The 22,439-nt window shown below is 44.6% G+C and overlaps 1 protein-coding gene across 2 annotated transcripts in view; it reads right to left on the reverse strand.

Annotated features, from left to right (window-relative positions):
* Window positions 1–22,439, reverse strand: part of LOC144823915 (malignant fibrous histiocytoma-amplified sequence 1 homolog) — a 235,088-nt gene that overhangs the window by 45,227 nt on the left and 167,422 nt on the right. For both annotated transcript variants that reach the window (XM_078682825.1, XM_078682826.1), the window contains exons 5-6: window positions 4,421–4,611; window positions 3,672–4,162 (exon numbers count right to left, since the gene is read on the reverse strand). In XM_078682825.1, coding sequence (XP_078538951.1) covers window positions 3,672–4,162; window positions 4,421–4,611 — 682 coding nt within the window. The remainder of the gene's footprint in view (window positions 1–3,671; window positions 4,163–4,420; window positions 4,612–22,439) is intronic.

Here is a 22,439-nt window from a genome sequence, read left to right on the forward strand (position 1 = left end):
AACTGACTAATTAAGTGACAGAACACTGTTCGGTTGCATGTCAAGGTGCCAGCCACAGGATGCAGGGATCAACAGGGGGCACCATAGGTTACCCCTCGGCTTCCAACCGGAGGCCGTGCAACCGAGGGGGCCCTACTGGAGGCCCCCAAAGTCATGTCCCGATAGCCTTTAGTGCGGGAAGAGCTGCCCTAGGGATTACTGGCTGCATTCCGACTAGCTGACGGGCTCTCCGAGCCCTTCGGAAGCAAGTCGGAATAACTGATTGGAGTCCTTTCGACCACCTCCATCGTAATGTGGCGGTCGGAAAGGAATCCGACCGCACAGTAATCCACCCCTTAGTTACACACACAGCAACCATACATGTTTCACCTATATGTCATCATCAGTACTACAGAAAAATACCAAATATTCCAATTTGGGGGCTAAGATAAAAGAAAAATTAAAGAGTAAAAATATCCTTGTCATATGTTGGATACTCATTAGTGCTGATGGAAGGCACCAGAATATGAATAATGGACTGAAACGAGTTGGTATTAACTACTTAACTTTTGGACGTGTAAAGGAAAGGAATTGGTGAAATGGAATAAATTAATGTACCATTGGATGAGGACAGTGATCAGAATTCTCCATATATGTGGTCAGATTGGCACCTATTAATTATGTAAAAATGTACAATCTTTTCTGTGAATAGTAGTCCAACCAAATATCAAATGACAAAAAATGTGAAATCAGTTATCACCGGTTCTCGCATCTGTTTTTAAAAGTTTGTTTCTAACTGTATTACATACTTAAGAAAATTATGTCTTCTCCGACTGTATAAAAATGCTTCTGAGTTGTAAATAATATTAAAGTATTTATTCGAGAAATGTCGGAAAAATACCCATGAAACATACATGCATGTAAGAAATAAAAGAAAAACAAAGTTCAAGAATATACAGACAGATGTTTGTAGGTGATGTTAAAATATAATTATTGGGCAATTAAGCATTAAAGTTATGGGGTGCAGATGAATAATTTGGGCCATTGTTTGTCTTTTTTATTCTATTGTAATATCGTTTAAATATTCTTTTTGGATAGGTAATGTAAATTTTTCTTGATTTCAACATTCAACATATATGCTTAAATGTGTAGTTTCCCTGCCCCACACGCCATCCTCTTCTTCCCTCCGCTACTCTTTTTTGAACACTTGGGGCTAAATATTAGTATTAATGATTCTGTGATTAGTGTTACTCAACTCCGTTATATCGATATTGTGCATTTTAATATTCTTTAAAAATAACAACAATATAAATATGTAAAACAATAATAATAAACAGGGCCATGTAACACTCGTGTTAAATAATATTCAGATTAAGTGCGACAAATATTAATGCTAGGATTAAAGAGAATTTGAAAGATAAGCCAAATTGTGAACTGGAATATATGATGAATTCTCTCACAACTGAACCAAAGCAAGTGGAACAAAAAGAGCCTAGGTTCTATAGAAATAATATTCATATTAGAGAGGGCGAGGACTTGGGACGAACATACCACGTTACAACGCATGGGTTTAGAATGCATGCCATTACAATGCGGTCATTACAACGACTGCGTTGTTACATCGCAGACCATTACAAAGCAAGTCATTACAACGACTTGCTGTAGGGGGGGGGGGCTTGCTGGATTTTGAAATAGTATAGCTTACTATTCCAACTCCAGTCTGTGCAACAGTAGGGAAGGTAAAATCCAACACCTTTTTGTACAGTTTTAATCTAAAAGCAGCGTTAACCTGGTAACACCGATGAAGGCTGTAATATGGGTTACCTGACCAACTGGGATGATAAAATCCTGGGAAACTCTCGATTGGGAGAATTTCACTCGTAGATTTTAGCTGCTTAGAGCAGCTGAAATTAGCGTAAAAAATAGGCAAGCACATGTAGGAATCTGTGAGGAATCTACAATTCTCTTATGTTAGTTTCCCAAAATGCTGTGATCAGAAATATTCTTCCCCACCCCACACTCCCAATCCCTCCCCTCTGCCACGAGTTACCAATGCACTAGGTATTAGTAACACCAAGGAGGAGGGAGAATACCAGATCGAAAGGTATCCTGCTCTTAACGGCAGTAGTGCCCCATCTTAAGCCAAAGTGTGGGGGAGGAGGCAGGCCGGAGGAGGAAGATGGGGAGGAGGGAGGAGGGATATGGGGAGGGATTGGGTAAAAAAAATAAACTTACTGTAACGCTGTTGCCACCGCCGTCTCCCGTGCATCGATTCTTCCTGTTTCTGGGGCTGGGCACAGGCTCCCAGCCTGCCCTGCAGCCAATCCTGAAGCTGCTCTTGCATGATAGCAGCTTCAGGATTGGCCTGAGCGTCGGCAATTTGTGCTCCCAGGAAAACTGGGAGCCTTTGCCCGCTCTCTCCAGCCCCAGCAACGCAGCTGGGGCTGGAGAGAGCTACTCTCCGCATGAGGGGATTGGCCGTCACCTCATGCACAGTGAAGGGAGTGCCCACCACTCCCCCATCAGCAGGGCCATCCCCTGGACCCAACCCCCAAGACTTGTCAGATTCCTGGGGGCAGGTCCAGGGTATTGAAATAAAACGATAACAAAGCAGGTTTAAACCCCGTTTTATCATCATTTTATGTACTGATGAAGGCGGGGGCGAGACTCTTCTGCCCTAATGACATGGCTGCCTCTGCTTACTGGAGACCTAAATGGTATAACTGGCAGCATATGTTATTTAGCCTTATAGAACGCTGTTGCGGGCTATACTGGTTGTTAAAGGCCCTGAACCCAAGCTATAGGCCCGAGCCACTAAGGGTAGAATGTTCTAAATTAAAAAAAAGACAAACATAAAGACAAACATTAGAATATTGGAGCAAAAGGCTTTAATAATAAGCCATGAGCCACCCTATTATCTTAAATGGAGCTCCCAACATTCCAATGTTTTAATATGGGGTATACCAATGAGCTGCAGAGTTGGTTATGGAACTAGTTTTTGGTAAAAGTTGTGTGTTAGGAGGTGAAGCTTGTAAGTGCTGGAGCATGCATAGTAGGAATGAAAAGAAGGCTATAACTCTCTCATTGACACCTAAAACAAACTTCAATCAATAATACAAGTTACATATGGCATGTATGGTGTGAACATTGGTGAGAGGGAAGGAGAACGACATGGGACATAAATGATGCTTTCAGAAATCGTTATATCTTTTGTCAACATTACCATTTTATATTGAAATTCTCCAAGGCCTACATGATTAAAGAAATACTAGAATGGTGATGGGTGCCGGTAAACTGATGCTGCAGAAAACTCAGCTATCTAAAACGCAGAGCTCTATGCTGGACTGGAGGGGTAAACAAATGCCATTTGTTTTAAATTACGCATTGTAGACGAGAGAGTACTGTGGGACATAGGTTGGTTCCTCTGCGATTGTGTGGAGTGATTAATTAATTACGGGAGGAAGTAGTCCTTGATTAAAGGAAACATTCTTGTGAATTTTTACTTTGATATTTTTAAAAGGGTCAGATCCCCAGGTATTTAAAACAGCGCTTTAGAATGATGTGTAACTAAATTTCATCAACACATTACCCCTGTTAAGGTATCGACGGAATACCTGGAGCGCAAGACACAATACACAGCATTAATTCCTCCTCCTTCCACTCCCCCCCCCCAAACCATCTATTTTCCATACCTCTGAAAAAACCCTTCTGGGATTTCTGGGGAACAGTAGGCACGTATATGAATGTCTTCCTGGTGGTCTCCAGCCCACCTTTCTGCTACTTCGTAGTTTTGCTGCAGATACAGCGGAAACAGGTAGCAAGTCTCCGGTGAACTTGCAGCCGCCATCCACTTTGCTCCAGGTATAAATTCCTGTGCTTCTGCATTGAGGGGTGTGCTGTTCCTCACCTGCAGGCATATTTCAAAATGTTCTAGCAGACTTAAGAGCTTTCCGTTCTCATCCCAGTGCCCCATCATTTCTTCAAAGATGTCTGCCATTTGCCTTGGGTAGAATTGCTGCAGCTGATGCTTAACCAAGACACGTACAGCTTTCAGGCGAAACATGGCTTTACTCAGAAACATGGCTTTCCATTTTAAGGTGTCTCGTTTGAATGTCTGTTCACCAACCAGCACATCCACGGGGATGCAGTCAAATTGCTGATGAAGGTCATGGCGAATGAGCATCTGAGGAGCAACACAAGCAAAGAAAGGCGTGCAAAATGTGAGCCAGTTTACTATCTTTAAAGCAATTTGTATCAGAACTCATAGACTAAATGCACATAGCCAAGATGCCATATAAAAGATTAGTTTTCCAAGTGTGGAAGTAATAGAAAATAAACGCTATGATTGTCCGCAGATGGGAAATTGCTACAAACAGAATGCCCCCGCTTTATCAGGCCTCTGAATCAAATGTTTTTACTTTTCTACCAGTATCATGCTCACCTTGAACATCGTGATAAGAAAGGAGGGTTTCAGAAACACGGTATTAGCCACATGTTTGATGTCTTCATACCATATAATCAGGCCAATACGGTGAAGGTATCTCAGGATGTCCTGCAGAAGATCTTTGTCGAGTTCATCCAGATTACCGGTGTGGGCAATTTCACTCAACAAGTGATTAAACTCCATGACACCTGGAATTTAGCAACAAAAACATTCACAAAATGAAGTCAGTGGGAGGTAGCTTAGATGACAACAGCTTCCATGGGTCAGGGAGTCAAAGGCCACTGTTCTGATTGTGGTGATTGCAGTCTTTAAATATCGGAGGGTATTTCTCCAGTATTAGGGTGTTTTTCATAGATTCACATGCTTGAATATTCCCCGTCGTCGGAGTGGGAGTCCCACGGTAAATAAAATTGCAATAATATACTAATAATATGTATATGTAAAACATTAGAAAACAGGCAGTAAATGCCTAGACATAATTCCTCATAGGAATACATGAATAGAGAAAAAAACTCTTGTAGCCTATTCCTGTCATTATGTTGGTCCAAACTGTAGCCAATCAGGCGCCAGCGGCCCTCCAGAACCTTCTCCTCAGAGCTCAGCACCTCAGATTTTCTACCGCACGTCGTGTGTAAGGGAGTCTCCCTGAGCTCTGCTCAGTTTTCTTCAGGTTTTCCTGTAATTCTCAGAATGTCTACTAAGAAATCTCTCTTCAGACCTTGCTCTTCTTGTGGAAAGCTGCGTCTTTATTCAGAAGATCCACACAGTAAGTGTATTTACTGTCTTTACCCCGACCATGATGTAGAACTTTCTCCACAAAAACTCTAAAGGACAGAGAAGGCCGTCTTCTGTTATGGCTTCAGAGACTTAAAGACAAAGATGGGGTACTTTCTGATGCCGAAAGTTTAACATCTGGTCGTTCCCAAGCAGTGTCAAAACGTAGTAGTGTGCAGGAGTTGCCCTCACCTTTCCTCAAGAAGAAGAAGATGTCCCTCTCTTTGGCCCCTGCGGTGTCCTCACCATTACCTACTATGTCCACGCCCACGAGACCTGGCTCTCAGGCGTCTACTGCATCTTCTGCTCATGTTTTTGTGAAGAAACATGCTTCTGCGTCGACGGGAGCGTCGACAGTCATTTCGACGACGAAATCTGCCGTCTCCGGATCGTCAACGACGACAGTGACGATGACGTTTGCATCTGGTACGTTGACGACCGTCTCGTCGACGTCTTCGTCGTCGACGAAGGTAACACTGAGTTTCAAGACTGTACCATCTGTCATTCCGATTGCATCGTCATCGACGAAAAAGCCTCTCCCGTCGACGACTAAGTCTTCGTCAACAAAGAGCGTGAAGAAATCACACTCGTCGACGGCCGCACCGTCGACGGCCCCGTCGACGGCCGAACCGTCGACGCCCGCTCCGTCGACGAAAAAGAAGTCATCCTCGTCGTCGACTTCGCCTACGCCATTCCCGTCGACGGTGGTACCGTCGACCATACCGGATTCTGCCAGTGTGGCTCCATCGGCAATTTCTTCTGCGTTTGCCTCGCTGCCATTGTTGCCGTTGCCGTCCACTGGATCTGCCGATGTGGAACCTCTTCACCAACGCCGCAAGGTGCCTGTGGACCAGATTTCCATCACCAGTGAGCCACAGCCGCCCTTGCTTGCCACAGACTCGGAGCAGGACTCAGAAGAAGATGTACACGAGTCTTTTAGAGCTGCACGTAGTCCATCTGATTTGGTCATCAAGCGCCAAGATTACAGTAATGATGATGAGGACCAATATTTCCAACAGGAAACTACGCCGGTTCAAGTTCCTACGGCTACGTTACCCTTGGCGCTCATCTCTAATCTCCAACATATGTTGGACGACTACAATAGACGTTTTCCGTCATCTCCACAAGTGCCTGCGGCCCCTTCTATTGTGCCGCCTGTTACTGTGCCGGCTCCGGCTCCTCTGACACCTCTGCTTACTTCTGCTCCTCAAGTTCAAACATCTGTCCGGATACACACAACTGTGTATGCCGATGAAGAGGATGAAGGTTCTCTAGACCGCGAAGATGGTGAGGTTCGAGATGATGATGATGCGGATATGGAGGAGTGGGATAACTACCAAGTTCAAACACCGTCCACATCTCTGGTCAAACCAGGGGATTCTCCTCCTGTAGATATTGCGAGTTTCCATCAGCTGATGGATAGGGCAGCCCAACACTTCAAGTTGCCTAGAATCCAAAGAGAGGAGAATTGTTTTCTCTATGATTTTAAGAATCAGCCATTTAAACAGGTTCATACTGTACCAATTATTGACTTTATCTGGGCTGAAGGAGTGAAGTTGATGCAGACCCCAAATACACTTCCGGCTCAGATGCCCAGATTAGAAAAGAAATACAAAGCACCGGTCGGCACTCCAGCGTGCCTCATTGAACAGCCAAAACCCGATTCAGTGGTTACACAAGCAGCTCAGCGTCGGTCGCGCAATCCTGCGTCTGCTGTTACTGCCCCACCAGATCGCGAAGGTCGTCGCCTGGATGCTATAGGCCGCAAGTTTTCCACGATGGCTTCCACCACAGTGAGAGCGGCCAATGCTTTGGCCATTTTGGGGCGTTACGACCGCCAGATGTGGGCAGACATGACAGCTTATGTGGCCTTGATTACGGATGCTTCAAAGGCGGAAGCCTTGCAACATCTCCGAGAAGGAGAGAGAACATCGGAGGAGATAATTGATTGTGCCGTTGACATCGGCTTTACTGGTTTCCGGCAACTCGCTGGAGCGGCTGTTCTACGCAGGCAAGGTTGGTTGCGTTCTACATCTTTCCGACAAGAGGTGCAGGCAAAGATCCTGGATATGCCATATGACGGCGAGTCTTTGTTTGGGGCTCATGTTGATGAAGCTTTACAGTCCATCAAAAAAGACAGACACTGCTCGCTCCCTAGGAACTTTGCAGTTTCGGGAACAGCCCTTTCAGGGTGCGCGTGGATGCTGCACCTCGTCTACTTTTCGAGGAGGAAACAGTCAATAATGTCCCTACAACCAAGGCAACCAACGCTATTCTAACACCCAGCAGCACTCTTCCCGTTAGCAGACTTCAAAAATCTACAGAGGGAGATCTTCTTACAGGGGATCTACTCCCAAGCGACAATGACTTGCCTTTTCCCCAACAAGTTGGAGGTCGAATCTCCCTGTTCTGTTCTCAATGGTCCTCCATCACCTCGGACCGTTGGGTTCTGGACATCGTAGAGAAAGGCCATGCTCTAGAGTTCATCAAACTTCCTCCTCCCACTCCACCTTCCGGCCCGCCACCAGCACACATCAGGGAGCTATTACATCAAGTTCGCCTTATGATACGGAAAGGGGCTGTCGAACTCTTACCCAAGTCTCAAAGGGGGAAGGGATTTTATTCCAGTCTTTTCCTTGTCGTAAAGAAGACGCTGGATTGGCGACCGATATTGGATTTATGAGCACTCAACAAATATCTCAAGTGCCAATCCTTCCGCATGTTGACGCTGGTGGAGATCTTGCGACTGCTATCAATGGGAGATTTCATGGCGACTATCGACCTCCAGGGCGCCTACTTCCATGTCCCTTTTCTACCGCGACATCGGAAGTATTTACGCTTCCGCGTAGGACGGAGGGATTTCCAGTTCAGAGTACTACCTTTCGGCCTCTGTTCAGCCCCTCGTGTCTTTACGAAGGTGTTGGCTCCTGTAGTAGCTTATCTACGTCTTCAGGGTGTACAGATTTTTCCTTACCTGGACGACTGTCTCCTAAAATCACAGTCTCGTACACAGCTACTTCAGGACACTCGCCTTTGTCAGGAAGTGTTTCGCTCCCTCGGTCTATCCATCAACATGGCCAAGTCCCAATTGCATCCAGCAACATTCAAGAACTTTTTAGGGGCAACGTTAAATACAAATCTTGCAAAAGCATTTGTGTCTCAGGAGCGACAACAAAAGATTATTCAATTGGTGGCTCTTTTGCGGACAAGACAGTCCGTTTCAGTCTGACTATTAAAATCATTTCTAGGAATGGCGTTATCGTGCATTGCATTGATCCCAAATTGCAGACTACGGACACGACCCATTCAAGAGGAACTGGATGGACAGTGGCGTCAGGTCACCGGTTCCTTCAACGACATAGTCTGTGTCACCACCTGCATGACAGCGGCCCTAAAATGGTGGGCTCAGCCACCCAATCTTTCGACAGGGTCGTCGTTCCTTTCCATCACCCCAGAACTTACTCTGACAACGGACTCCTCGTTGGAAGGATGGAGTGCTCATCTTCAACGCCTGTCCATAAAGGGCAAGTGGATCTTGCCTCAGAGAGCCTGGCACATCAACAGGCTCGAGCTGATGGCCACTTATCTGGCACTCAAGTCCTTTCATCTCTTGATTCAAGGAGAGTCAGTCCTTATACAGACGGACAACACAACCAGCATGCATTATATAAACAAGCAGGGCGGAACAAAGTCTCCAATCTTGTCGCATCTGGCGCAGTCGATCTGGGACTGGGCTCTAAGTCACCGAGTCACTCTCACTGCAGTCCATCTACCAGGAGTTTCCAACATCCTAGCGGATTCACTCAGCAGGTCCACGTCATCGACCCACGAGTGGGAGTTGCACCAACAATCGCTCAAGCTGATTTTTCATAGATGGGGGCATCCACCGCTGGATCTCTTTGCCACACCACAGAACCGGAAATGCCCGTCTTATGCAAGCTGGCCTCCCCACAGAGGGTCTCAGGGCAATGCCCTTTTGATGAATTGTTGCAATCTGTTTGCTTACGCTTTTCCCCCAATTCCACTGGTGCCTCGGGTATTGTGGAAGATGCGGAGACAGCCTTGCCACATTCTTCTAATCGCCCCAGATGGCCTCGTCAAGCGTGGTTTTCAGAACTACTTCTTCTATCCCAGTGCGAGCCCATCCGTCTTCATCCTTGGGTGGACCTTCTCACGATGGACAAGGGTCAGATTTGCCATCCAGACCCCTCCTCTCTGAATTTGACAGCTTGGAACCTGAGCACCTTGAATTTGCTCACCTAGCCATCCCACCAGACTGTAGAGACATTCTTGCTCAGGCCAGAGCTCCGTCAACTGTGAAAACCTATAAACTTAAATGGAAGAGATTCTGCCATTGGTGCGCAGCTGCTGGGGTCCATCCCATTCATTCCACGCCTGGGCAGCTCCTTCCATTCTTTTTGCAACTTGCTCAATCTGGACTCTCGCATTCAACTTTGAGAGTTTTTCTGGCGGCAATTTCCCGCTTCCGCCAGGATGCGTCACTTCACTTTGTTCTTCCAGGATAATACGCCAATTTTTCAAAGGATTATTTCGCAAATTTCCACCGATTTGGCGCCCACCTCCTACTTGGCACCTTAACATTGTGTTGTCTCAACTTATGAAAGCACCTTTCGAACCGATACACAAGGCAGATATGAAATATCTCACGTGAAGGGTTGCTCTTCTCTTTGCGCTGACATCTTCTCGTCGCGTAAGCGATATCCATGCTTTCACTTTAAACCCTCCATTTCTGCAGTTTCAACCTGACTGTGTAGTGCTTCGTACTAATCCCACCTTCCTGCCTAAGGTGCCTTCGGATTTCCACATCAACGAACCTGTTTTCTTGAAGACTTTCTTTGCGAATCCACAGTCTCCAGCGGAGCAGCGTCTCCACTCTTTGGACACTAAAAGATGTTTGAAGTTTTACATCAGCAGAACAGCCCCTTCTCGCAAAGCTGATCAACTGTTCATAGCTTATGGACGTTTTCACAAGGGGCGTCCAGTTACCAAACCTACAATTGCTCGTTGGGTTTCCTCAGCTATCGCTTTCTGGCATCAACAGGCAGGCAAGCCTCTACAAACTTCAGTGAGGGCCCATTCCACCAGGGCGATGTCTTCTTCAACTGCCCTGTTCGCCGGTGTGCCGCTGCATCAGATCTGCAGAGCAGCCACGTGTTCAAGCAGGCACACGTTTACGAAACACTACTGCCTGAGTGCCATCAACGAAGCAGATACTGCAGTGGGACAGGCTGCGACCCACCCTCCTCCCCTCAGAGGCTCTCTTCTCCTCATAGACTCTGTGGTCACTCTTGTGCTACGGAAATCTGAGGTGCTGAGCTCTGAGGAGAAGGTTCTGGAGGGCTGCTGGTGCCTGATTGCCTACAGTTTGGACCAACATAATGACAGGAATAGGCTACAAGCGTTTTTTCTCTATTCATGTATTCCTATGAGGAATTATGTCTAGGCATTTACTGCCTGTTTTCTAATGTTTTACATATACATATTATTAGTATATTATTGCTATTTTATTTACCGTGGGACTCCCGCTCCGACGACGGGGAATGTTCAAGCATGCAAATCTATGAAAGACACGAATACTTGAGAACCACCTGTTTCCAGGTAAGTAACAATTGTTCATTCACATGAATGCCTCCACTCATACACAGACACAAGTGCAAACACTGGCACCCAAAAAACCACAATGCAGTCACATTGCAACACCATTATAGGCAGGGTGAAAGCATAGCATATGTAAGAAATCAATCTTCTGGTTTTTCTATCACTTTGCCAAAAAAGGAATCTATCCTTACCAGATTTCACAAAAGGAACTTTGCAGGAAGTGTCATCACTGGTTTACCAAGAAAACACAGCATTCATTTATACAGGAAGTGGCATCACTGGTTGTCACCTGACACTTCTTGACACTTCTAGGCTTACCCACTGCAGTCGACTCCCCAGGCCATCCCAGTGCCCAGGGTATCCCCAGTCCTTTACTATGGGTAGACCCAGACTAGACCCTGTGAGGGGTTATGTTAGAAAATTCATTCAAAATCCAAAGTTAGTTATTGTTTAACACAGCACATCAAAAATTCAAGAAACATCGAATATCTTCACCAAAACTCAAGTTGTGCGCGTACATCAAACCTTTTGATAGAACCAGACTAGGGCGTTGTCTGTTTAGGACAGAAATGGCCTTAGTTCAAAACCCCTGCTTAACTGCAAGCTCACTAAACATCTATCAGGTAAGATTTCATCATGTGCCTAGTCCAACATCCCTCACTACCCATTCCCCCACAACACATTGACTCAACCTCATGCATATCAGACACCCTCAATCTATCCAACACACCATCATTAGCACACTCTCTGCAGTATTACATCATCCAGACACCACAGACCTCATCACCTATCACAAGCTTGACACACTTAATCACTTTACTATAGCTCACTCCCACATACTCACACATCCTAGGGGGCCTTTTCCTACAAAGTTTTAGCAAGCAGATGTCACATATCGGAAGGGAGGAAGCAAGTGACACTCAAGTCCATGGGGATCCTTACATGCTACTTCATACCATCTGCCATTTCATAGATGAATTTTCAGACCTCCTTACCACCTCATCCAATCAGCACACACACACACCGCCCTTCACTGTAACAACCTCCCTGACAACAGAAGCATGAAAAAGACAACCTCTTTAACCTAACATACATACCATGATAGAGAATGTGACCAAACAAATACATTCCAAATCCTCAACTTTGTCTTTTCAATATCACCAACCATCCGATGCAAACCTCCCCAGGACTGGACTGACCACTTGACCATCTTCATCCTCCTGCTCAGTGTCTGACCAAAACACTAAACTCAACCCAAAAGAGAGCAACTAACCTTCATATCCTTCAACAACTTCTCCGTCAACAAGCTAAGGCTTGAACTCATCTCTCACCATGACTCCTTAACATCTGATATTAATACCCTTCTAAACGGGTTAATACATTTTTGGGGAACCCTGCCAATATCCATACTCCAACTCAAACATTCTGTTACTCTAAAGACCTCACTGACAACAAATGCTCTATCCACATATAGGAAGGAAAGCAGATTTTGTCTGGGTTCTGTTTTTCTTCCATTTTTTTTCCTGTCTGTGGAGGGAACATCGGTTGTCCATGATGTCTTTGGAGGACGAAGGTGCTGAAGCTGCAAATAGGTTATCTCCAAACTCCCACACCTCCTCACCACTGACACTGCTCAAATTTCCATCCTGCCTGCATTCCACCTGCAGCTCTATTAAAATATATGCCAAAGAACAATTGATGGACAGAATGCAGAACAATGTCATACATTCACCCAAGTACAGAGATTTGAGCCTAAATCCATCATCTTTAGCTCCCCATGCCATTCCAGTTTGAAGAGAGCCATATGCATATCAGTCTTGGCCCTGCGACCAATGGGAACAATCTAGTCAGAACTGCCAGGCCAGGTCCTCCCTGGACTAGAAACAAGCATCCTAGGACCGGTTTCAGGGTTTCACCCCTCATCAGCCAGGATAGCTAGTTAGACCACCCAGGCAGGGATTTGGCAGATCCCCACCCAAGGCCAGACCAGGTTAGGAAGTGCTAGATAGGAGTACACTATACACAGTAGTTGTATGCATTCTCACATAAATACACGGTCATAGCACAACGGTGGAAATGTTATTCTTTTTCACTATTCTTGTAACGCTAATTATTCTAATCTGTTTCATTCTACTGATTATCGCAGCACATGTATTTTATACAAGAATCACAATGCTTCAATGAATATTGAACGCCTTGCTCAGTATTTCTTATGCATTTTTTGGGGTATGCATGAGAAGACAAGCAAAAGGGTTCTAGATCTCTTACCATGATTTCCTTGGAGGATCTGGGTTGTCATGTTCTGAGGTTGCACACACATTTGGTGCCCTGTAAGGTTAGGGGCCCAGATGGTGCACTGTGGACTAGAAGGGAGACAGGCTAACATATCATGAGGGTGTGCATGGAATCAGTCTGGCACAATCCTGACATTTATGTTGATCGACAAATGTCCAGTTTTACCAATGTATGACAACACATGACCAAATGATCAGGAGGGGCGCTTTATGCTTTTAAGTGTTATTTTACTTGAAACTTTCAAACTGAATAACTCTACTAACTGGATTTTTGTTATTCTGGTATCATATTAAAATGTACTCTGTGTTTGTAAAGTGGCTTTGGATTTTTCTTGTGTTGTTGTTTCTATGTATTACTGTGTGTGTGCTACATAAATAATTAACACATTGTCTCTAAGTTAAGCCTGATAGATGTTGTGCCAAGCTACCAGAGGGTTAAGCTCAGGTTAAATTAGTGACGTTGGTGGTTCACTCAACAAGGTTTGTTGGCTGAGTAGGACTTCCACCTCAGTCAACCAATGACCCAATTTAATATAGCTGAGACGTTCTCTGCTGAGGGTGTGTTTGTGGGGTGAAATGTTGGGAGGGGTGTGAAAAGTTCCAAGGTAGAAGCCATGGTGAACCACTGCTAAGACTAGGGGTGGGCGTAGTTCGCGAAGTAGCGCTACGCGAAGCTACGCGAAGTGCACTTCGCACTACGCGAACTTCACGTAGCACTACGCGAGCTGCGTAGTAGCATGTTCGCACTGTGCAAGATGCGTTTTCAATGATTGCACAGTGCGGACAAGCATCCGGCACTGTGCAAGCATTGAAAACGCATCTTGCACAGTGCGAGCTGTAGTTTTCTGCTGCTCGAGGAGATTATTACTCGAGCGGCAGCTTTCTCAACGCGAACAGGTAGTTTCTCATTGAGAGCGGTCGCGAGCATGCGCAACCACTCACAATGAGAAACCTGACCTCCTCGCGTTGAGAATCTCGCCGGGATGTCATTTTGCTTGCTCGCGGTCGCGAACATGACGTTCAGGACCGCGAACAAGCAAAAAATGAGCACTGCACTACGCTACGCTGCACTACGCATGTTCGCACTGTGCTACGTGCCGCTCGCGTAGTGCGAAGTTGCAAAAACTTCGCAAACTCCGTGAGCGGAGCGTAGTGCTTCGCCCAGGCCTAGCTAAGACCCACTTGTCTGATGGGATTTCCACCTAACAAGGTAGGAAATCATGTAACTTGCCCCCAACAAGTGTTGTGTGATCAGTGGGGAGACTGACGGAGTCAGTGTTTAGAGGTGGAGGCTCCATTATCAATAAATCTTTTACCCCTGCCTCTGTGTTTGTTAGCCCTGCAGGCACCCCTGATGTAACCTCTCTGCTCCTGCTGATGGTAGAACTACTGCTGTGTCTGTTAGGAGGAGGTTGAGCCAAGGGTGGTAGTCTTAGACTGTGCCCAATACTGGTGATTCTGAAAGGAGCCCCAAGGAGATGGTGTCTGAAGGCCACCCATGGCTTTAGCAGTATTCACCTTCTTCTTAATTTTTTTCAGCATCTGGTACCATTGTGTCCCAAAGAGATGTTCTCCAAGAAAGGCACGTTGAGAAGATGCTGTTGGACTGTGCATTAAAACCTGAATTGTGAAGCCACATGTGGTGTCTGCTAATGACAATGGTGTTGACCCATCTGGAAGTGGTGTCCGCAGCATCTGGTGGTATTAGAGATGGTCTTGTGCTCCGCCGCTAGTTCTTCCCCTCTCGACCTGAACTGTTCAGTAAAATGCTTCACGGACTCCTGCATCTCGTCCTATTGCGCACAATCATACCTAGAGATGAGGCCTACGGAGATAGCTATCCTCCTGGGGGTGGTGGCTCGACTAATACCCCCTTCCCAGAAGCATCAAGCGTCTTGCTCTCCTTCTCAGGGAGTGGGGGTGGGGGGGGGGTGAGAGATAAGCATCGCCGGTGGCCTGAGCATTATCATGCTTGCATGCGGCATGTGCTACAAGGCAATTGAGAGGTATCCGACCCCTGATGTAGGGTTGGTTGCTGGGGAAGGGCATGTATTTTGTCTCCATATGGGGAGTTACCACTCTTGCCTGGACTTGTTCTTTGAAGGTGTCAACAACTGACTACAACATACCCTTCAGCATCGGGAGGAACTTTACTGTTCTTTTAGAGCTGGACAAAATCTCAACTGAAAGGTTATCCTCCCAGTGAAGAACATGCATATCCACAGCTTGAAATGTGGCCCTCCCTTTGGATCAACTTGTGATGCCCCATGATGTAATTTCAGGGTGATGTCTTTACCAGACAGTGATCCAGGTCAGGATATCCCCGGGGATCAGCATAGTTGGCATGCCAATGTTTACATCTCTGGAACACTTTGACATGGTCATTATACAAGGACGGGCCTTAGTGGGGTATGTTTGTGTGTGGGGTCTCATTTCCCCATAATATATGCATTGGCAGTTGAGTTCTGCAACTACTGATGGAGTAACATAACATGTGTAATTGTAAGTTCACCCGTAGGTATCTTGGTGCTGAATAACAGATGTTTCTTGTTACCCAACTCAATGGTACTCATTTTATCGACCTCAGGTGGATGAAAGGCTGAGTGGACACGCCGGGATTTGAACCTGTGACCATGAGGTCGAACTCAGGCTCCTGCAGTGGACGCATTAGTCCACTGAGCCACCAGACCCAGCTACAGCTGTATGTGTCAGGTATCCACTGGCATCAGGGCGACTCAAGTAGGTTGTGGGGTCTGACAGGTGCACTTATTCTAGAGCAGCTCTTCTCACAGGCACTATTCCCTTAGATCCAAGGTGTTGGTCTGTGTTGCAGTCATACAATACTCCTCCTTGTTAATTCTGAGTGTTTAAAATAGAAGTAAACATCAGCAGATGGGAATACTCACTGAGCATTCAGACTCACAGTGAATAACAGGGTTGTATCAATATTTGCAAGGTAATTTTGTTTGAGTGACATCATGTATGCATTGGTTTACAAATGCAAAGCCCGTTATAGGACTTGTCTGAAAATCTGAGCTGCAAGGAGACTTAAAAAACAAAAGTCTTGCATGCTGCCTGTAAAAAATGCCTATTTTTGCATGAACGCAACCAAATCTTTAGACTGATGCTGCTGGTTTACAGACTCGGTAAGTGCACCGAGTCCTGCCAACGAGGCCTCAATTCCAGTGCTCTGACCCTCTAACAGTATATGTGTAATTGGCTCACCCACAATTGACTTGAATTAACTTACTGATAAGTCCCCAGTATATGCTACTAGGGATAACCGGGATCTGCAAGTTAAAGTGTCCTTTGTGGACTGCTGCTCTTATTGTGCCACCACAATTGTGACCTAGCAAAGCATGATTCCCAGCCTGTCATTACTAACTGGCAGAGCATTTTTTAAAGTGTTAACACCAATTTGCCATTTAAGTTGTGGCAAAGCCCAAACCTTGTTTTTTAATATTTATAAGTCACCACTAAAGAAGGTCAACTGAGACCTAAAGGCAAGGTGCATTATATTGAAACGTTGGACATTTGTTTCCTAAATTTAAATGTCCTAAAAGTAAAAAACACATATCATTCTTTTTACTGAGGAAAGGCTGGTAGCCTTATTGGCAAGTACGGCGTTGGATGCAAACAACTCAGCAGTGCTAACTTCTGAATGAGACTAATCATCTTGATTATTTGCGGTATCAAAACAATTGTGGCATTTATCCCACCTGATGCTCAATTCGAATTTAATAATAATAATAACGGAATTTATAAAGCGCGAACACCTACCTCAAGCAGAGGTGTCCCGGCGCAAAATTTAATTAAACGTTTGCACAAATGGCAGCTTTCTAAAGTTGCCTCTTTGTTAAACAAAATTTTCCAGTGACTGTTTACGGTTGCTCACCTTGAGACAGCATTATGCCTTCCTGGAGGGAGGTGTGTAAGACTCTGGAAAAGGAACACAAATGGACTGCTGTTAGAAGTGGTGTAACCATCTCCTGGCACGATGGCCAAACAAGGTGTGAGCCCAAAAGGTGAAAACACCTTTGAAGGACAAATGGTAGTCACACACAAGAAGGGCTACTCTTTTGTTTCTGTAGACAGGCTGGCATTGTAAACAGAGAGAAGGAAGCCGCTGCCAAACCGTTTTTTCATGGGCAGGTAGCTTTGAGGTAGCCACACCTCTAGGATGGGCAAGGGAGCTCCACACACCAAGAGAAGTGTTCTGCCATGTTGGAAGTGGGCAGAGAAGTGCATTCGAGGCTAGACAGATGCCAAACTTCACAGGAAGTTGTCACTAGACGGAGGGGACCTGGTAGCCCAATGGCTAGAAGTCGGCACATCCTCCAAAGGCAAGAACTGAGCATAATAGTGGAACCACTGGCATCCATGCCTCAGATCACAGAGAGAGGACTGCCCTGCTGTTTGCTGGACCGAGCAAAGGTAGGCTGCACCAAAGACTGGACTGCACCTACAATCCTGGGGCTAGCAAACCGAGGACTGTGTCTGTGGTGCCCTGCATGAGGGAAAGTCGTCCCCAAACCCCAGACAGAGAAGACAATTCCAAGAGTCCATTGGTGGACTTTCTGTTACAGTCAAATATGTGAATCCAGTGGTTCACTGGAACCATCCCTGAGGGAACACTCGATTCTCCTCTTTGTCTACAAGAGGATTCCCACACAGTTTTGTTGTTTTCAAAAAGAAATGTTCAAATGTTTATTCCTTTGGTATTCTCAACGATAATCATTCAATTCATTAAATTTTCAACAAATGGGGTATTATCAATATAACTTCATATCCAATGCATTTCGGGCATTCCTGGTGCCCTTCATCAGGGAATGATACTGTCAACAAAGAAAACATAAAACTTAATTACAATTCTAATATACTGATGTTTGATCATTGTGTCACATTGTGATTCTGTTTGGTACATACCACGATTTATACAGATATCATTGTTTCCACTAGCAAGTAAATACAGAAGTAAGGATCAATGTGTAAAACAGAATATGGTTACAATTGTGCCACATTGTAATTCTGTCTAATTCATACGGTGATTTTGTGCATGTGTCCTAATGTTCACCAGCTTGTTTCCCTTGAAAAAAGTAATAAAAAATATTTGAGACTCACATGCCTGTTGTTGGTCATGGTAGTTAAATGCTAGAAAAAACGTGAGAAACGAAAAAATGAGCTCTCATGGATTCGCATTGTTGGACAAATAATAACGTGTCTTTGCCAATCGCTATGTAGTTTACTAACCTTGTGTAAATGTTAAAGCGGCCTCTCGGCAGCCTCTGTGTCTTTACTGCATACGGACGCTACTCCTGAAAGTGTTCGCCATTGCTGTTACCGGTTTGAAGACTGTTCCGATCACGTGGTGCCGGGTGCGTTGTAACTGACAAAAGACTATGTGTGTATAGTAGGTTGCGCGATAGTGGTGGCAATCTATGGAACTAAATACTACTAAATCAGATGTTGGGATTCCTATATATGTGTGTGTGACTAGAAAACATTCTGGGGAAATTAAAAGAAAAAGATTGATGCTTACGGCCGTGGTCCTAAAATACGGGGAAGCTGGGATCGAACTCTGGCATTGTTATATTGTATCTACAGTTGCTCTAATGCAGTGAGCTACTTGGTGATATGTAACCAAAATGAAAAATTATTATGGTTTTAACAGTGAATAAGCCTGTGTTAACATAAATCACAGTTGTACCAAGTTGCACTTAGGGAGCAATATTACAGATAACATGAATATTCAATTCTTTCGTTAAGTCCATTTGTTTTTTGTGTAGATAGTTTATATATCCAAAAGTTCTCCCTCTGTAAGAGGTATTTTGTGTTGTATCTCCCTTCTGTTTTTTTGACACATTCCAGAATCATGAATTTAAGTTGTGAGATGTTGTGTTTTTCTTCCATGAAATGGGTAGCCACTGAAGATTTAATGTTTTTTAATCGAATATTCGATTTGTGTTCTGTAAGTCTGATTTTGATACGACGTACTGTCTTTCCAATATATAGTTTGCCACATGGGCATTTTAGTGCATATATTACGTTTGACGTGTCACATGTTGCATTCACTTTTAGTTTGATTTCATGACCCCTCATGGGGTGATTGATTTTACTTCCCTTTATGATGTTGTTGCAATGGCCACAGTTTAGACACGCTTTTGTGCCCTTGAAGATTTCTGATGTTTTTGCTTGTGGTTGGATTAATTCACCCATATTTCTTGCTCTGGTAAAGGCGAATAGCGGGGGATGTTCAAAGATATTGTTAAAATCTGGTTCCAAAGTTAAGATTCGCCAGTGTTTTACTATTATTTTCTTGAATTTGTTGCTAGATGTTGAAAATTTGGATACTGCCACTATTCTAGTTTGCTCTTTCTTGTTGCTTGGTTGTAGGAGTGTTTTCTGTCCATTTGTGTTATTTTGTTTCTCGATTCCTCTATGATCTGTATGGGGTAACCCCTCTGTTTGAGTTTGATGCCTGTTTCTTGTATTCTGTGCATCATCCTGGTTTCTCCCGATGTAATCCTTTTGACTCTTGCCATTTGTGAGAATGGTAAGTATTTTTTGAGGTTTTGTTCATGAAAACTGGTGTAGTGCAACATGTTGTTCCTGTCAGTACTTTTGACAAAAAGGTCCGTTTCAAATCCTTCATTCGTGAGATTAACTCTAACATCCAAAAATGTGACTGAAGTGTTGGATATTTCCCATGTAATTTGAATTCTTTCATCCACGTTGTTGAATTCTGTCAGAGCTGCCTGTAAATCTTCCTTAGAGCTTTTCCAGACTATGAATATGTCGTCGATGTACCTTATGAATAGTTTGAGATTTTCTTGCCATGTAGCCTTGAATAATATATGTGTCTCTTCATACTGCTTCATGAATAGATTAGCGTATACTGGCGCTGCCGAATTGCCCATAGCAGTGCCCACGAGTTGTTGGTACCATGTATCCTTGTACCTAAAGTAACTTTGGTATAAAGAAAAAACCATTAGTTCCATTAGAAATGTCTGAAATGGGATGTCTAGATCAGTGTTGGTTAGAGCTTCTTCAATAGTTTCAATTCCTAGAGAATGTGGTATTGCCGTGTATAAAGAGCGAACGTCTGCAGCACATAGGACCAATCGTTCATCTGGTTCGATCTTGATTGTTTCTAATTTGAGGAGAAAGTCAGTCGTATCCTTTATGTAGGTCTTCATACCTTTAACCGACGGTTGTAAGTATTTGTCCAATAGTTGTCCAATTGGTTCATGCAGGCTACCCTGGGTGGATACTATAGGTCGTAGAGGAGGGTTGGTTAGATTTTTATGAATCTTGGGTATCATCCGTAGTGTTGGACTTTTCGGGTTGTCTTTGATAAGAAACTTTTTTGTTCTGTCGTTGATGGTGCCCATTTCATGTGCTTTCTCAACAATTGTTTTGAGGTTTTGCATGAATTCCATAGTAGGATTGCTGTCTAATCTCATGTATGTGTTGACATCCATGATGTGTTCAAGTACCTTGTCTTCGTACATGGTCCGGTTCATTATAACTATGGCGCCTCCTTTATCAGCTTTAGTACAAATGATTTCTTCTTTGGTTGACAATTTCCTCAAGGTGTCTAGGTCCTTTTGTGTGATATTTCGTGTGCCATGTTGGTGATGTTTGATACTTGTAAGATCCTGTTTAACCATTTCCTCAAAGATGTCTAGAGTCTTATGGCTATGGGTGCTTGAAAGGAACTTGATGGTCTTAGTCCCTGTAATTGATCCGTTTCTTGTGTTGTGGGTCTTGGTAACACATTGTCAAAGAAATGACGTAGACGTACTTTTCTCATTAATTTGAAAAAGCTAACTTCCAGCTCTAGGTTGTCTGTCTTGGAAGTAGGTACAAAAGATGTTCCTTTTTGTAGAAGCTGTTTCTCATGGGTGTTTAATGGATAATCGCTGATGTTTATGACTAGTTGTTCTGTGGTTTCTTCTTCTTGTCCTTGTTCGCCCCTGTTATACTCCTCGTATTTGGTGGTTCTTTTTCCTTCTCCTTTTCTTTTGTTTTGTCCTCGCCTAGGTCGCCTTTTTGTGACTGTCCTTGTTCTAAAAAAGGATTCAGCTCTGTTTGAGCACTTACAGTGGGTTGTTCCGCTCGTTCGGAATCTGGTCTTGTTGTTGATTGAGGTCCACTGGTGGTTGGTCGTTCCGTTTGTTTGGTTGATTGTGAAGTATCACTATCCGATGAGGAAGTTTCCGTGTTAGATGTGTAAGGTTTATTTGCTCGTTTGCGAGCATACACCTCTGCCCAGGTGTATACTTCTCCGAGACGATAGTCGAGGGTGTCCCTCTTATATTTACGGATTTTTCTTTCGTTAATGTCCCTAGTGTGTTTATCCATTTGAATTTGGATTTCTTCCAAGGTTTTGGAGAGCTCTTCTTTGGACATTAGACCGGATAATTCATTTGATACTTCAGATATTTCTTTAGAGAGTTCATTTAGAATTTCCGATAACTCTTCTATGATCAACAGGATGAGATCCAATGAGCACTTGTTTAGAATTTAATACCATTTTTCCTGGAACTTCTTTGAATTTTTACAGAGAGAAGGTTTGAGGGCAGTCCTTAGGCCCCGTGGTATACGCAAATTCTGTTACAGTGCCACAAAATCTGAAGAAGCCTGCCTCGGAGTTGGTAGTGAAGAAGGTCTGACCTCCACTGACGGCCGAAGTGCAGCATGGTGGAATGAGTCTCAACCCTCAAAAGTTGCATTGAGTCTAATGGGCCCTGTAGAGTCGGTGGAGTGCTGTTTGGTTACCCAGCAAGGATGTTACCAGCAGTTAAACAATGTGTCATATGCAGACGACACCCAAATCATCCTGTCCCTATCCAACTAACCCAACACCGGACACAACTTTTGAGAAGGCATGGACGCCGTCGCCAAATGGATAAAAAACAGCTGCCTACAGCTAAACACCAACAAAATGGAAGTACTCATCATGGGCCCAAACCCCGATGCTTGGAACGAAACTGGGTGGCCCCACGCCCTCAGAAGCCCGCCAAGCCTCACGCACCACGCACGCACCCTGGGAATCATCCTGGACTCAGAGCTCAACTCTGTGTCGTCCTCCTGCTTCCACACCCTCTGTCTTCTACGTAAGACCTTCAAATGGATCCCCCTCGATCACAGAAAGACTGTGACTCACGCCCTGGTCACCAGCAGACTCGACTACGGGAACGCACTCTATGCCGGAATAAAGAAAAACCCTACCGCATGCTACAGAACATCCAAAACGGCGCCGCAAGACTGGTCCTCAACCTGCCAAGACACTGCCACATCTCACATCTCGTAGTGCCTGCGCACAC

Source organism: Lissotriton helveticus, chromosome 3_1 (genome assembly GCF_964261635.1).
Source record: "Lissotriton helveticus chromosome 3_1, aLisHel1.1, whole genome shotgun sequence".
NCBI classification, from domain to species: domain Eukaryota; kingdom Metazoa; phylum Chordata; class Amphibia; order Caudata; family Salamandridae; genus Lissotriton; species Lissotriton helveticus.